General features: G+C 36.5%; 1 protein-coding gene across 10 annotated transcripts in view; it reads right to left on the reverse strand.

Annotated features, from left to right (window-relative positions):
- Positions 1 to 17,570, reverse strand: part of YTHDF3 (YTH N6-methyladenosine RNA binding protein F3) — a 40,098-nt gene extending 22,528 nt beyond the window's left edge. Inside the window, exons 1-6 of one of the 10 annotated variants that reach the window (XM_077876808.1) lie at positions 17,201 to 17,455; positions 16,653 to 16,677; positions 14,091 to 14,389; positions 13,130 to 13,275; positions 10,672 to 10,757; positions 298 to 1,896 (exon numbers count right to left, since the gene is read on the reverse strand). In XM_077876808.1, coding sequence (XP_077732934.1) covers positions 298 to 1,896; positions 10,672 to 10,757; positions 13,130 to 13,187 — 1,743 coding nt within the window. In that variant the 5' untranslated portion in view covers positions 13,188 to 13,275; positions 14,091 to 14,389; positions 16,653 to 16,677; positions 17,201 to 17,455. Of the gene's footprint in view, positions 1 to 297; positions 1,897 to 9,034; positions 9,122 to 10,671; positions 10,758 to 13,129; positions 13,276 to 14,090; positions 14,390 to 14,706; positions 14,728 to 15,161; positions 15,181 to 16,652; positions 16,678 to 16,877; positions 16,947 to 17,200 lie in introns of those variants that run through there. The other 9 variants (XM_077876807.1, XM_077876811.1, XM_077876813.1 and 6 more) reach the window with 9 other exon arrangements.
- Between the last annotated feature and the right edge of the window lie 327 nt (positions 17,571 to 17,897).

A 17,897-nucleotide genomic window follows, 5' to 3' on the forward strand; every position in this document is an offset into this window, starting at 1 on the left:
TCTGATGACCACCACTCAATGACCTTTATCACCTGAGTATGAAGAACAGGCAAAGTCAGATGAGAATGACCCTTGGGAAGAGAAAATGATGGCCACGTGCCATCAGAGGCCCTAAAGGGAGTTTACAAGGTTCTGTTTCTTAAGCTAGGTTTCCCTCAGAGGAAAGCTCCTAAACCCGGAATGTAGTATTAAAAGGCATTAAAGAATACCCATCCAAAAAAAAAAAAAAGAGAATACCCATCCATACATACCACCCCAAAAAAAAGACCCTGCGGAAAAAAATTACTGTACTCTTACCCTACGCATGGCTTCCTCCTCTTCTTGACGCTTTTCATAATGTGCAAAGTCATCAAAGATTGAGGTGGTATGCTTGAAAGTAGCAATTATTTTAAGCACTTGCTTAGCTTTTTCTAGGGGTACCTCTTGAGTGTCCCTTGAATTGGTAACTGGTTTGTTGTCATTATTTTCTAAGCGAATATGCCGTAATTGGTTATTGGGAACATCTTTGACAAAGATCCATTTAACTTCAAATTTGCCCTTCCACTTATCCTGAGACCAGACACCAGCATATGCATTATAGTCCACAACAGACTTCATTTCAGCCACTCCACAAAAATGTCCACTGCCATTCACACTGAAGAGTAAATAGAGTGGGCCTTTCCCATTCAGGGAACGGTAAGCTGCATCCAAACGCTTATTACCATGCTCAGTACTACACCAGATAGAGTACTTAATTGAACGGTGTATGTCATCCTCAGAATAGCTTTTAATTATAAACACACGTCCATTCTTCAGGTTCCAGTCAAAGTCTTTGGGATTATAATTGTTTATGGCCTTTAGCTTTTCCAGCACTGGATGCACTTCCACATTAGAAGGTGAAGCACTGACAGGAACAACACCTAAACCAAAGTTTTCACCGCCCACTCCATTGTTCTGGTTGAATCCAGCTCCCCTATTCCGAGGGGCTACCCAGCGATTCTGCAGCTGCTGCTGTTGAGGCTGCACTTGGTGAGGCTGGGCCTGTGGCTGAGGTCCTTGTTGCTGCTGTGGTTGCGGTGGCTGAGGCTGCTGTTGAGGCAGTTGGCTTTGCACCAATGGTGGTGGTTGAATTAATGGCTGAGGCTGCTGGATTATAGTTTGAGGAGGCAGAACTGGTTGGGTTGGTGGAGCCTTTACCACTGACCCCTTTTCATCCCAAGTTCCAATATTCATGTTGTGTTTTATAGGAGGTGGTGGCACAGCAGAACCCCCAATTCCCACATTGCCCTTGGGTTTAAGTTTCGGTTGAGGTTTGGCAGGCTTTCTGGCAATGGCAGCCCAGGAGGTTGGTTTAGGCGCTGCACTACTAACTGGGGGCACACTATTAGTTGCAATGCTAGTCATACCACTGCTGCTCAAGGCTGTTCCTACAGTTTTTGTCACTGCAGCTGTCAGGTCACCACCAATTTTCAGTCCGGTCATGCCTTGTTCAATACTGCTAATGCCGGGCACCTTACTCAAAGTATCATTGCCAAATCCAGCCTGTCCATCTGTAATAGCTCTCCCAAGAGAACTAGGTGGATAGCCATAACTGCTACTATAAGCAGAACTTTGTGTTGATTGTCCCTGAGATCCACTTGTCCCCCATGTAGAGAAATCAGCATTACCAGGAAAAAAGTTAAATCCATGTTGACCAAGAAATGGAGGGGTATTTCCTAATGCCCCAGGTTGACTAAACACACCATCTGGTATATAATGATGTTCTCCATTACTCATTTGTCCATAGGTTGTCAGATATGGCATAGGTTGGTCTCCAGCCGTGGACCATGCTGCTTCCCCAAGAGAATATGGAAATCCAATGGATGGAGCATAGTAACTAGGCATGTATGGATCTGACATTGGTGGATAGCTGTTACTCTGGAAAACAAAAGATCATAATCAGGAGCGAAATATCCTCTGAAGAGTAAGGGTAAAAAAGACTGGAAGATTAAAATAGTTTTAAATAAATAAAAAACAGATGCATTTGTCCACATAGAATTAAAATTTCAAATCCAATTGTATCAAGACAAAATTTTGCTGGTATTTCTGTTTTAAAATATTTGTTGTAAAACTGTTTTTTTAGAGGGGGTGAGGAGAGGAGAGGGGTAGGATGGGATTATTTTTAAGAGTCAGATCCTCCAGCACAATTTAAAAATACCATCATTTCTACAAAAGTCTGAATTATAAACTTTGCAGACACAAATTGATCTTTTACAGCCAACTTTATTTCAAGCAGCTGATGTATCCAAAAATTTATGCAAAGATTAAACAAATCTGGAAGCTATGCCAAATAATACAGGAATTATAGTATACCTATCTATATAATAGAATCCAATTCAATTAAATTTTATACTTTTATTAAGAAAAAATAAAAGAAATGCTCACACTCTGAGAAGAAAATCATGATTCAAGATTATACCCAGGGCATGATCTGCTTCTTGTTTTGCCTTGCTCGTTTTGAAAAACAATCAAAATCAAATCCTTACTATGATTTCTTAACGGTGGGACAACCAGTACCTTTTTTCTTTGTACTCTAATTTCCAAATTTTCCCCAATTAACTTATCACCTTCCCGCTCAGAATTTTAATTTAGAAAGAGTTCCTGTAATTTTTTTCCCAGAATTACTACAATTAAATCATTTGTTTTGGGATAGTAATTAAACATTCATTTAGTAATTTGCCAAAAATGAAACCACCAAATTCTATTAAAGAAAAAAAAGAAAAAAACAACTTTGTTATTAGCCAATGTAAAAAACAAATTATTTTAAGGATTTATTTTGAAATGGGTTCCTTAGGCCCAATACACATATGAAATAGATTTTCTCACTCTGGTTTAGCTCTGACTTTTAAAGCACTGGACAGACCTTTATAATGTACAGAATTAAGCAAAATTTAAAAATTAAACTAGTATCTAGTCAGGACAACTAGTACTCTCCCTGGAAGAGTGAATGCCATTCTGAAGGCTGATTACTCAATTTATACAGGCGTTTTTATTCTAAGTTCCCTGGAATAAAGTATTTTTTTTTTCCTGTTACTCTCTTAGAACTATGCTGCCCACTACTTTTCCATCCAAAAAACTGTGGCAATATAAATGTGTGACAGTAACATCATAGATACTACTTGGGATTCATTAGAAATTTCTTTTAAAGGCCTATCATTGAATATTGAGATGTTATTACTATTAAGTTACTTCGCCACACCTCACAACTGTTGAAATTGTCCACTATGAGAAATTTAATATTTTGTCTTTTGAAATGATTCCAATAAAACTGATTAAAAAAATAAGACAATCAAAGTTTGCATTTAAATTAATAATTGTAGGGATGCCTGGGTGGCTCAGCGGTTGAGCTTCTGCCTTCGACTCAGGGTGTCATCCCGGGGTCCCGTGATCAAGTCCTGCATCGGGCTCCCTGTATGAAGCCTGCTTCTCTCTCTGCCTCTCTCTGTGTCTCTCATGAATAAATAAATAAAATCTTTTTTAAAAAATTAATAATTGTGACATAGATTTACTATTTCCAGCAAAGCTTGGACTTAAAAAATAACTCTGCCACTTCATACTTTTTAAGAAAATGACTTTTTAAATATACTCTATATATTTTACTACATTCAAAATGGGAAATAGATGGGTTACTGCTTACTAATTTAATTGAACATATTCTTTGACTATATTAGATACTATATTTGAAAATATATTCCAAAAAATATTCACAATATTAGTATGAAGGAAATAACAAAAATCTGACATCATCTCACAGACCAACACTGGAAATACTGACTGCTATATTTAATACAAGAGAAACCTGAGGAAAGTTCACAACCAACAATGGTTTTCAAAGAAAAAATTCTTTTTTTTTTTCAAAGAAAAAAATTCTTTAATTAGTAAAGATTAAACTTTCCTAGTCATGAAGATCTCACACATACACACACAGTTATGAAGATCTCACACATACACACACAGATTGTGGTAATCTGATCACAAAATTATTGGCTAAAAATAAAGGTACTTGTAGGGTTTCACACTGACAAGGAGGTCCTTGTGATATAAAACTCTAAAAAGCTTAATAAAAATGAACAGGCCAGCCAGTATAACATATATGTTAGAGTAAAATATCTTTTAAGTTATTTTTTAAGTTGCTAAAAATATCCTTTTATTATTTCAACCAAACACTTATTGAATGTCTACATTGTGAAAAACACTGATACATTCATTCTAAAAGAAAGCCTACAGTTAAAGAGACACAAAACACAGGGAAGTGAATAAATTCCACATGGGGAAAGAGCAAGAGAGCTGTGTTGAATAAGAAGGTAACCAGTTTCAAAGTTTTAATTTAGAATGTTGGCACTGAAATCTGCACTCAGTAAGTCCATACCTGGATGTGAAAGTGGAAAATCAGACCAGGTAGAAAGTTTTTAAAGTTCATTCCTCATAATCAGGTTTTTGCAAAATAACACTCCTAATTTATGTTGAATATTTTTATTTTACCATCACAAATGCTAAATTTTGCAGTTACCTACTAAGTTCCTAACTTACCTGTATCACAATAATTCAGAGGTTAGCAAACTAAAGGGCAAAGAGTAAACAACTCAAGCTGTGCAAGCCAAACAGTATCGAGTCGTTGTCACTCATCTTGTTTTTTTTTTTAAACAACTCTTTAAAAAGCTATTAGCTTAGAGGTTCTTTCAAAGAAAACAGGGCATAAACTGGATATGATCTCTGGGCTACAGTACGTCCACCTTGTTTTAACTGGTTATCTAATCTGTACTAAATTCCTAAAAAAAGAAAGCCAATTTTCTCTGGGGAATGGGAAAACATATCCTGCCAACTGTTACCTATGGGGCTGGACCAGGCCCAAACTCTTCGGTGGGAGACTTTTATTAGGTGTCTTTTCAATTATTTTTTTAAATCGTAAATTTTACTACTTCACATCTGTATTACTGATTTTGTCAAAGTAAGCTTAAATTACATTAAAATGTGTTCCATTAGTCACAACTGCTATCAAACAGACAGCTTTGGCTAATAAGCAGAGATCTTACTAAAGAGCTGTCCACTGTTACTGCTACCACCTGTACTTCTTAAATATATTGGATAAGTGGCCAGCTTTCTGCAGTTTATCAAACGGTAACCACTTATTTTTCCAGCAGTTTTAGCTGAATGTTTTTTTCCTTAGCTCCATGAAAGTACTTTAAGCAGCTTCTAAAGGCAAGGCTTCATTTTGGGTCCTAGTAAGAAGAAAGCTATAGGAAACTTTCAGAGTTTCAAAGTAAGATAAGGTCAACACATTTCAAACTAGTAGAGCTTTGATTGTAACTGGAAATATTTAAAAATATGTTCTGCTAAATTTAAGATAGATTCTTAATTGCTAGCTATGTGGAATACCAATCAGGGCAATCTACCTTGGTAGGGAAGAGGAACCAAAGTTCCACTTACTGAGGATGGAAAATAACAACTGAAAACTTACTTTCACATTTTACTTCAAACTGGCTATAATGAGACATAATCTCTTGTAACAGTTTATGTTCAAATAATTGCTTTAACAGTTTATTTATAATTTAGAAACTGGTCAGGTATATAGTGAAATTTTACTATATTCTTTAAAGATATGCAACCTTTGAAACAAATGATGTGAAATGTTTAATGTTTCCCTCATAGTCAAAGAACTTTCCCTTTTTGGAAAGGGAAAAAAATAACATCAATATGTAAATATGTAAAGTGATTTAAAAAAATCAATGAATATAATGAAGCATACTCTTAACAACAGATCTACAGACTTTTTACCCACAGCATTAACTTAGAAACACAATCTGGGGAGGCCATTTAACATAAGGTTGAAGTGAACCCATGAGGTATCTAAACTTTAATCCGAGCCCAGGCACTTATCAGCTATGTGAAAGTAGCCAAATTACTTATACTCTGAATTGTTTTCTTATCTACTAAAAGGAAATAAAGATACAGTGCCTAAAACACATTAAGTATTCAATCAATGATAGTTACATTAGTCAATACAACTTAACCTGCCTCTTTAAAATGTAAATTAATCACCAAACACATGATATAATTTCAAACCTACCTCAAATCTTAAGAATATAAACTCATCTTCTTTAATCTCTTACTTTGTCAGTGACCTCATGAGATCATGTAATTTCTTTAACCCTGACTCTCTTGGTAAAATGGGGATAATACCTGCTGGTCTTTATCAATTGTCAAGATTTTTAAAAATCTACCAAGTTAATTACAAAGTGCTGTTAGGAAGTATAGGAATAAAGCCTTTTATCTTTAGTTCTCTTTTTTTACTTGAAAACTAAAATACAGAAATAATTTAAAAGATCTTCCTTAGAATTTTAAAATCACTTGTTATTTCTCAGCCTTATGATATAGATCAATTGCTTTTCTAGTACCTCATAGAAAATCTGAACAAGAAATTCATGACTACTACTCTGACTTGAGACATTTTAATACAACCCAATTATAGCCAGTGTTTCACAAAGAAACTTAAGATCCATTTTTACTTTCAAAGAAAGACTCTATAAATATCCCAGAAGTCCAATTAGAAAGGAAAAGGCATAATTCACCAATAAAAGCACTTTCATACAAAGAAAAACAAAAACTGTTTTCCATTAAGAACCTGAGGTACTTCAAACTCCAGAACTCACTTCTGTATTAAAAAGTCTTTAATGCTTACGTATACTTTCTTCAAATAACTTCAAAAATATTATCGTACTTTTCAAAAAAGTATACCCTACACGTATCTAACCACAAGGGTGTCACAAAATAATATAAGTGGTACCCAGTTAACCTAATTATTTCATCAAATGTAATTCTTTGTTCCCTAATTCTAGCAGATAACCCAATCCGTTAATTCAGTACTTGCAGGTAACCCAATCCACTAATTCAATACTTAATAAATGCCTACTATGTGCCAGACACAGTGCCAGTCACTGGAGACAAAAAGATGAAGAACATGGACTCTGACCTGGAACACTTCCCAGGTCTAGTGTGGAAGACACATATACCCTACCATTTGATAGGTACTGTAAATGGAAGTCCAAACAAAGCAAAACAAGCACTCTAGCACAAAGAGCAAGCAGGGAAGCCAGTAACTGGGGAATCAGAAGAGACTTCACGAAGGGACAGATAGATCCATCTGTGTGTATATATATGTGTCTGTAGATTATACATACAAAGACTGAGATCATGAAAGAAAATATTCAGAAAATATTTATATTCTTAGAAAACAGTGAGTTCTATTTCCTTCCTCAAATTAGGTGGAGAAAGTTGACCAAACAGGAGGCAGAGAAGGAAATGGAGCAATTTTTAAGGGCACTCATATAATAAATGTACCCACTGTTGTGAAGCTGCGCTAATAACTCTTAACATGACAGTGGCACAGACTTGAACTTTAAGAAGACTGCTGAGTGGCAATATAGAATTACTGGTTAGAAAATCATTCCAATAGGAAGAGATAATGAAAACCTTAACGAGGGCAATGATGGCAGGGACAGAAAATAAAATTCAAAATATTTTTTACTTTCCTGTTTCTCTATTCCACTTTTCTAATAAACATAGCTAAGAATTTATTTCCCTATATATACAAGCAGACAAACTCAAACTTCATTTTTCCAATTTATTTTTCAAATTTATATGCACAAATTACATGGCATCTTTAACAGTACCATTTAAACCTGAATTTTCCAATCAACTTAATCATATTACTCTAAGGAACTTTAGAGAACTAATTTTAATACCTAGAGGATGAACATTTACTTCTCAAATTACTATAAAAATTATCCCTTAAGAAACAGAACACTAGAAAATAGAATATACTACTACAGAAGGCCAACAACCTGTTTTAAAGTATCCTCAGATTTTACTTGAATTAGATTTAAGTATACAAAACAATTTAAATCATTAGCCAAAAAATTAAACACTTTTCCAGACAAAAGATTCATTTTTGTTATTTTATATTAAAGTCAGACGGAGGAATTTAATTTTAAAAATATATTATACAATCAATTAAAAACTTTTTAATTAAACAATTATTTCGGCTAGGTCAGTACACGTAACTATAAATGCTTACATAACTTTAATCTAACTAATTACTTCAGATACTTCACTAATAATTCTAGTTTTCATTAACCTGCTTTAAAAGGTCAATTTTTAAAAATTTTCTCTTCTACCTAGGTTCATGTGATCATGAGTAATTCAAATTCTTGTACAACTCATCTCTAAGATTTCTGATAATTTTCAATTTTTCTCTCCAATAAACCCAGTTTTCAACATTCCATAGTGTTAGCACTCTTCAAAAGGTAAATATGTGCCCTGGTTACAGATAATTATTTTTTATATTATAGAAAAATAATTGGTAAAAACCTACTCATTAGTACTAACAAGGAGGAGGAGGATAATATAGCCTTACTGGCATCAAATTTAAAACTTCTCCTTAAATAGCACATGAATATACATTTAAATATAACAACTTAATTAATACAAAGCATAAGACTTTCTATTTAAACATCACATTAAAATGAATCTTTTATATTTTTGTCCCAACATAAGGAAACTTTTATGATACAATTTAAACACTGGGTTCAATAAATGTTTTTTAAAAAATAATGGTTTTCTGACACTCTCAAAGCTATGTTTTGTTTTTTACAAGTTCAATCTTATGCAGAATTCCAATATATAAAACAGATAAAAAGCATAGCACAGCTCTGGTTGCTGCAGGGGAGGGATCAAGAGTACCCTCCCCTGGTTTTCCCTAGCACCTCTGTGGAATGCCAAAAAAACAATCTTCTAAGCCCCTGTGACAAATAATTATAAAATATCTGTTAACCAAGTAGAACAAGAGGATTCTTACTGGTTGCAATTCTCAAACATTTACGTTCCATTAAAATTCCTTGAAAACAGAGGATGAACAAATTAAGTCAGAGAATCTTCATAACTACATCCTTGTCTTAGGAAGTCATTTTACATTATAATACATAAAATATGAAATCAAGTAGCAAAAAAATTCAATTACTTAAAATTTAAAAGAATTTCCCAAGCTTATCTGATCATGAAGACCTTTCTGGGAAAAGATCTACTATACTTCATAATACCAGAATTCCTAAAAAAAAAAAATTGGAAAACTCAAAAAAAGTTGGAAACACAGCCATAAGAGATGTTAACCAAGATTACTGTAAGGGCCCAAATATAACACAATACTATACATTTCTTTTAAAACTTGCACTGCAATTCAAAACAATGATCTTCCTCTATTTTCCATTTATACGTTCTTTCACAACCTTTAGGTGGAAAGTAAATTTGTTACTAAGATCATAAAGTTAGATTACATAAGTATGAAATGAATTTTTTCATTCTTTTATGAGCAGCCAAACATTCATGGATTTTATCACCCGTTTTTATTCTTTCTCATTTATTTATTCCCTCCCAAAACAAGCTAGGAATGTAGATCAACAGATAGAGGGGGTGGGTAAGGGGAAATGACCAAGAGGTAGTTCAGGTTGAACATAACCGTGGTTCTCCACACTCCCAAAAACAATTCTGCATACCACAAATTGGGAACTACTTCTCAAATTTTCCCTACAACTCTTAAGGCCTACAATAATATTTGGTTCCTTGCTATTTTACAGTTTAAAAAAAAACCTAGAGGTTAAGATTTTATGGTACATTTTTCATATACTTTTGTTAAAGCAAAACAAAAGCAGTTTCATTGCAGAATATTCTCTCAAGAAACTGGTTAAGAACGAAAGTTCATTTTTAAAAAATTTATAGTAATTTATAGTAATTTATTTATTACTATAATAAATAAATGGATGCAGAAATGGTATCTAGAGACCAAAGAGACCAAAGAATACTTTTGTTTTTCAATGTTTAAATTATACCTGTATACCAATTCACAAGATAACCCATGAAGAATCCAAACACAAAAGAACCCAAAAGTCACCCCTAACCGGATTTGGTGACATTCTCCAAGCCTACAATATAGAAGGCAAGCAGATTTATAAATCTTCTATTCCCTATGTTACCTGATTATATTAAAACTTTAATTATCAATGAAATTCAAATTGGAATCCTTTGTAAAAGAGAAAACACTACATTTAGCCAAAAATTTCAGGCATAAACTAGTCCTCTCCCACAAATGTGTAGCTAATTACACTTGTCATTTGCTTTGGCTATGAAGATACGGCAGCGACATTACAAGATAATCTAACCATGCCACAAACAATGTTCATCTTCAAATCTTTGTATTTCACAATCTAGTTTCAGCCACCTAGAATTTTTTTTTTTTTAATTTTTATTTATTTATGATAGTCACAGAGAGAGAGAGAGAGAGAGAGGCAGAGACACAGGCAGAGGGAGAATCAGGCTCCATGCACCGGGAGCCTGACGTGGGATTCGATCCCGGGTCTCCAGGATCGCGCCCTGGGCCAAAGGCAGGCGCCAAACCGCTGCGCCACCCAGGGATCCCGCCACCTAGAATTTCTAAAGAATTCTCCTGTACCACAAACCTGCAACCGTTGTTACTCACTATTATGCAGGCACACTAGATTAATACATGTTATGGTTAGCCTTATTCAATTAAAATATCTATTTGAAAAACCAATTAATACTAATGTAAGTTTAAGTTCCTAAATATGGGACTGTCAGACTTACCTGATTTGTCTGGCTACTTAAGTATGGCTCAAAATCATCATCATTTACAGCATCTTTTTGATGAATCGAACCGTTTTGTACTGAAACTAAAAAATATGTTTATATTAGATGTGTGGTAATTATCTTTATGAAACTGACAGAATAACCTAACATTTTCAATATTTTTCAACCAACTCAGAAAAAGTTATCCTGAGTTGTTGTTCTCATTTAAAAAATCCTCTTAAAAATTTAACTTAATTTAGATACAAATATTTATGTGCCACCAAAAACTTACAAATCTTGTATATACCCAAGAATACATAACCTATATATACACTTTCCATTACCAAAAACATAATGTAAATATCTCAATTTCAACGTTGTAGTAAGCAGTTAAATTGCTGGAAGGGTTCCCTAATGCTATATTTGAATCTAAAATAACCACTTCAAATAGTCTTGTAGATAACAGATTGCTGAATGTTCTCTACCTTTGTTAAATCTCCATTATTTAGTACCAGAAAGGTAAATAAAGAATGAAATAACTTTCCTTGGTAACTAAAGTTGGAGTAAATGTCTTAAATATTTCCAGTTAAAGGAAGTAACTAAGATTCATTGAAGCAGTTGTCACAATGAATAAAGTACAAAAAATCTAAATAAAAAGGCCCCATATTCTAAACCAAAAAATTATGAAGACTTTCACTTGAAAGTACAAACGAAATTAAGACACTAAAGATAACCATGATTATTCTTCCAACACATAAGACCAGAGAATAATTTATAATGCCATATTTGTTCAGAGATCATTTCCAAAAATGCCTTATAAAATTGTTTTTCTCTGAATGCTATCTCAGAGTGCTTTTGAGCATAGACAGACTAGCAGTAAGGTCCTGAGTTTGAAACCCAAGTCTACACTGAGAAGCTGGGTGATCTATAGTTAGTGACTTAGCCTCTCTAACTCTACTTCTCTGTTCAAGGAGATTATTAACAGTACCTGCTTCATTTCATCTGAGGATTCAAAGACAGTATTCAATAATCTTGGCTATTATTATTACATAAAATATTATAAGATCCAAAAGAAGACTAAAAGTTACTTTAGGACCACATAAACAGAAGTTTAACAAGGCTAAAACTTGATATGATGACACTGTCTAAATACACTATTCTACATTTGAAACACATGTGAGATGAAAAAAGCTGAGAGTTTCTTATCGATGTTGACTAATCCCTGAGGGGGGAAAACAACAACAACAACAACAACAACAAAAAAAAAACCCTTTCAGTATCTGAAAATTTATTGCTTAAAAATACAGTGTCACAAAGTTACTATAAATTAAGGCTGGGAACAATGGATTTAAGTTGTGTGTTCCTCTATAGCATCGTTACACTTTTATTTTCCCGAATTTTCCAAGAGTTTAGATCACCAAAAATGTAACCTTATAAGCGGACAATGGCATGGAAGCAAAGATAGGTGAAATCCCTTAGTTCTTTGCCACCTACTGAGTAGCAACCATCACTCAAAGAAATACTACTACTCTGTGAAGCCTTCAAAGTAGACCTCTTACGATACTATATTGCCTTCAAATATCCCCGGAGGAACATGAAGGTCACCTTGATCTTGGCTCCACTGAGATGGTTTAACTGTATCTGGTAAGGATTGAAAGAGTCAGGGTTGAGCTAAACTAAATGTGCTTGCTACAAATTTAAATATGTAACACCCACTAGCAACAAAAATAAAGAGGAGGATACCTTAGGTTATTTCTGGTGGGCTAATCATTTCCGCCTAGGAGATTCTAACATACCTGTTGTCCTTTACCACTGGCTTTACCACCCCTTTATCAAAGGTGGTTATGCATGGTCTATACCTCTTGAAAAAAATCTTCACTACACTACTAGACTATGACACTAGTACATATTACTAGAAAACAGCTCTCTATTTCAAAATTATAACTAGCTATTTCTTGTATTCATTAGATTCTCAGAAACTTAGTCCATGCTGCTAATACAGTAAAAAGTACCCACTTAAAATCTATCTAAATCTACATTACAGTGCTATTCTTACTCATTTCCTCTGTTCTATTTTCTCTTCTATTTCTAAGATGCCGAGACTAAGAACAAAATATTCTCATGCACTAAGTATACAGTCTACAGTCTGTGCATAAGTGATGCATAAATATGTCTAAAAAGTCCTAAAAGATTATTCAAGGAGTATGTCAATCTAAGGAAAAAATATTTAATTAAAAGTATTTCATGAATACTGACAAGCAATTTGCATTAAATTAGAATGTAAGAAGCTAGCCCTTGAGTTTCAGAATCATACCTTTCCTTAAGAAATTCAACTGTCTTAAAGACTTCAGTTTTTGAACATTACTTAATGACAATCTAATGTTTTGGATACTGAACGCTATTAAATAGTAAAGAAATCCAAGCCAGTTCCATAGTCTGTATAAGTTCTTCAGGGAAAAAAGAACAGATGACTTACATGATTCTTCGCCTGTTTCCTCTGCTCTATGAAGCAGAGTCAAATCAAGATAGAACATGGGCCTTAGGAGCCAGGTGATTCTTTGCTCTGGTCCTGACTACATCAAGTTAGGAAAGTCAACAGATCTGTGCATCATGTTTTCCCACCTATAAAAACAGCGACAATACCATATACCCTCTATCTCCTTATAGGAATGTTTTGAGGATTAATAATAAAATGAAGCCTAAAATGACAATAAAGTGCTTTGCAATCATTTCCATAGGGAGTGTGGGGAGAGGATACAAAACTACATTTTTCCACTACTTTTCTGAAACACTAAAATAGAGCCAAATTCAACCTAATTCTTTAAACTGCAGTTTTACCAAACAATTCTGTCCCTCTGTTGGGAAAGGATGGGGGAAGGGGGAGGGGAAAGACAAATTCCTTTCCATATATTTGTCTATTTATACACTTATGGCACAGGAGGAAGCTGGTAGCAAGGCTGCTAGGAGTACAGGATCTGACACTTTTATCTGTGGTGCCTGCAGGGAAAGGAGAGGTACCCTTTTATTCCAGCAAGCAAAAATTCTACTTATTAATAAATAACTGATATAAAGTCAGTTTTAAATTATGAACCAATAAAAACAAATAATTAACTAATAGTTAAATAATTATCCTTAAATTCCTACTGTCCTTCTACTACCCTAGCCAAGATAATAAAGAGTTCTAATATTTAACATAAGGAATATTAATTAAAAAGAACTCAAACTTACAAAGAAAGTAAACCTAGAATTATTATTTATACTATGAAAGCATTTTTGTCTTACAAAGAGATTGATATAGAATCCCCTTCAAATTTTGGCTCTGTTAGTGAACTTAAATCCTTAAGTATATACAGAAAAAAACTTAGAAAATCAAAGACACTAAGACAGGTGTTAGGCTCACTGTCAAATGAAGATAATTCAGAAAAGAAATCCAGCACCTCTGAAATTAAGTCAGCTGAGAAGGATTATGCTTTCAGAACTTTGACAACTCCTCAGCGCCATGTATCTTTCATGTTTGAGAAGTTGAATTCAAGTTTAATACTCATTCTTAGAATACTCAGGATGTAGTTCAGGAAAAATAACTTTGCTTTCTGCTTCACAAAAGTAAACAGTAACTGTAAAACAATTTTACTAGCTTGAAAACCAAGTCAGCTAAGGCACAGTAGTTTTTCTCAAAGACACACATAGCTACTGGTATCAGTTCACTGGAGGTGCTGCCTTCGCCTTGTAATTCTCCCTGCAGGGGCATAAAAATACAAGTGATGTATATGTGTATTTGTGCAGTATCTACCATTTTAAAGCATCTTAAATGATTACCAATACTTTTAGGCCAGCAGAGTTTTTCCCTCCTGCAACAGTCTCCCTGTACCTTAAAAATAGATAAGGTGAGGAAGGTGAAAATAAATCCAGCAAATAAAATGGCAACTAGAGCAGTGGACTACTATAATTGTAATTCCTCATAACATACAATAGGATTTACAGCTAGAATTATCACTTTTATTTTATAGACAGAGGGGAAATTCTGACCAAAAGGTGCAAAGTGTTCAAGCTCACTTGGCAAGTCAGTAGCCACAGAAGTATTAGAACACGGGTCTCCTAGGAATCCCAGTCCATCGTTCTATCCATGGATAAAACTATGAATGGAACAATAAGGGTGAAATAAAGAAAATCTCTTGGAATAAAGAGCTATCCAAATAAATACTTTGTGTGTGTCCAAATACATCTAAAAGAGGTTACACTGATGGTTCAATGAAATTTTAATAACCAAAAAAAAAAAAAAAAAACTTATTTACATCAATATGCAATACTGTCACAGATAATTTGTATCTATGATATGCAATACTGTCATAGATAATTCATATCTATAATATCAAAAATATTGCTAGGACATACCTTCATGAAATGACTATATTGCAATCAAACTTACAGTAATGGCTTACAATGCTGTGGATGCTTTATTTTTTTGTTTTGTCAAACAAGTAAGTACTTCACTGAACTTGCATACTTACCTTAAAGCAGGTAACACAAAACACTTAGCATTTCAAATAGCCTTGCAAAGTGCCACCTCCCCACAGATCTAGGATAAAATAATTTATGCTAGGCAATAATGACCACAGATTCATATATCTCCAAGTCTATATACTTCCTCATGAGCAGACTAGCGAAAAAAAAAAAATTAATGGATCATTCTTTTCGAATTTACAAATATTTAACACATTTAAATAAACAATATCAAATACTGAAGTTATGCTTACAACAGAAAAAGAATTCTAAAATTAAACTTTAAACTCTAAAAATTAAAATTCTAAATGTGCATATACTCCGCAAAAATACATCTTTAATCAAAACAAACGAAATAAATTCACGCTACCTGATGCAGTGCCATCTATCTGGTATGTACAAATTCTCAAACTGTACTACAACTCAAAGAAAATTAACTGAGTTGAGTACTCAGAATCTATTCTTTTCAAATTTGCAACAGCAAATAAAAGCCCTAAGAATATAAAGAGCACCAATAAAGACCTTGAACTTCCATCTCAAAAGCTACTGTACATCTTATTTTCTAGGTAATACTTTACTACTGAAATAAAAAACAGGAAGCAAAATTCTATTTAGTCTAATTTCAAGCCCTATTACAAAACGTTATAAATATATAATTCACTGTAATGTTAACTGGCACTATCCCAAGAAAGCAGTTATTGTTCTATACTTACTAATGTCACATGATTAATGCCAACGTTTCAGTCAGTTGACTGTATCGTTCCATGTTAATATAGACACAAAATACACTATTTTTTAAAAATACATTGCTTTCAATAGTTGTGTGTTTTTAGACTAAAGAGTAAAACACATAACCAGAGCAGAAACCTCACAAATTATTTCCTTCCCAGTCCTTTCTAAAATACCAGACTGAGTCACACCTTGCAATCAGGACTACACAGCAAGATGACATGCCTGTTCATTTTTGATCTCTCTCGTGTTCCTGCCTCATTATAACTGACTCCACTAAGTGATTAACAGTACAATTTCCACTAATGTGACATGGAACACAGCTGGAGTTGTATTTCCCAACGTAACCCAGCAGTGTCGAACAAAATGTCCACTTATCTGCAGGCATTTGTAGAAATTTTTGTGGTAGAAGTTACATAATACAGATCAATTGCAAAATTAAAGAAATGTCACCACATTCGTAATACCTCCTCAACTGAAACACACAAACTAACAAAACTGTTTCTTGTACCACTTTGGTTTCTATAAAAAAAAAAAAAAAAAAAAGTGCCCTCAAAAGCAAGGAACCACCGAAGTTTAAGATAGCATTTGGCTCTGCTCTGTCCATCCACGATGAAGATTTCTCTAAACATACATTTCAAAACATATTAAAAAAAAAAAAAAAAAAAAAAAAAAAAACCTGGAGCAAAAACAAACAAAAAAGCCCTGGCAAAGTTTAAAACTGACATCAAACGAACGTTGGGAAATAAGATTAAAATATTCAAACTCACCTTTATTTCCTTGCCCTTTAGGTCTCTGCGCAGCAAGACGAAAGGTGTGGTAATGAGAAGAGGAAAAAAAAAAAAAAAAAAGGAGGGGGGGAGGAGAGAGAAAGTGTGTTAATCAAAGACATTATCAAAGGCAAGTTATTTTCAACAACCCGCGTAGGAGTAAAACCCCCCACATCCTCCACAGCCTCCAATTTCCCAACCGCCCCCGGTCTTTAAACCTCCTACCCGCCCCTCGAAATCCGTCTGCCGGAGCTCGCCGGGCCTCAGCCCCACGCCCGCCGCCCTCGGAGGCGCCCCAAGGCCCCCGGGAGCGGCCGCTCCCCCACCCTCCGCGGCCCCGCGGCCCCGCGGCCCGGCTCGCCCGGCTCGGCCGCAGGCTCCGGGGCAGGGCGCTCGCCCCGGCCCGGGCGGCAGGACCGCAGCAACTTGCGCCCGAGGCACCGTTATGGGGCCGGCAGCGGCGGCGACGGGGAGGAGCCGAAGCCCCACGCGAGGGTGGAGCTCCAGGGCTCGGGCCTTCGCCGAGCCTGAGGCCTCTGCTCCCTCACCTGATCCACGCTAGTGGCTGACATTCTTCACCGCAACCCGAGAGCCGCCGCCGCCGCCGCCGCCGCCGCCGCCGCCGCCTGGGCCTCTCCCCGAGCACTCACAGCAGTCGGCTGCCGCCCTCCGCCGAGTGACTGATCCAGCCGCCGCCGCCGCCGCCGCCGCTCGCCGAGAAGCCAGAAACAGGGCCTCGCGCTCGGGCGTCCGCGGAACGGGCCCCTCCGGTCGGCGTGCAGGCTCCTCTCCCCCTCTCGCTCTTCGCTCCTCGGGTCCACAATGGCGGACAGACGCCCTGGTCTCACTTCCGCTCCGAGCCTCCCTGACCTTCCGCTCTCCACTCTGACGTCCCTGCTCCCCTCGCTCTTCCTCCCCCGCCCGCTACCGACCTCGGCTCCGCCTGCGCATCGCCACGTCACCGGAGACGGGGCCCGCCGGCCGCCCCGGGCGCATGCGCCGGCGGGGGAGCGCGCCTGGGCCGCGGCGGGCGCCACCCTCCAGGGACGCCTCCGGCGCGGCTCCTTCTGCGCGGCTCGCTGGAGGCCGCGGGAAGCGGGAAGCGGGCCGGAGCGCTCGGGGCAGGAAGTGGGCGCGGGCGCGGGCGCGGGCGGGGGCGGCGGCCGCCCGGGGGCAGAGCGGAGCCCAAGGCGCGGTGCGGGCGGCGCCCTCCTGCTGGCGCAGCGGACGCTGAGCCTCTTCGCA

This window comes from Canis aureus, chromosome 28, assembly GCF_053574225.1.
Source record: "Canis aureus isolate CA01 chromosome 28, VMU_Caureus_v.1.0, whole genome shotgun sequence".
Lineage (NCBI taxonomy): Eukaryota > Metazoa > Chordata > Mammalia > Carnivora > Canidae > Canis > Canis aureus.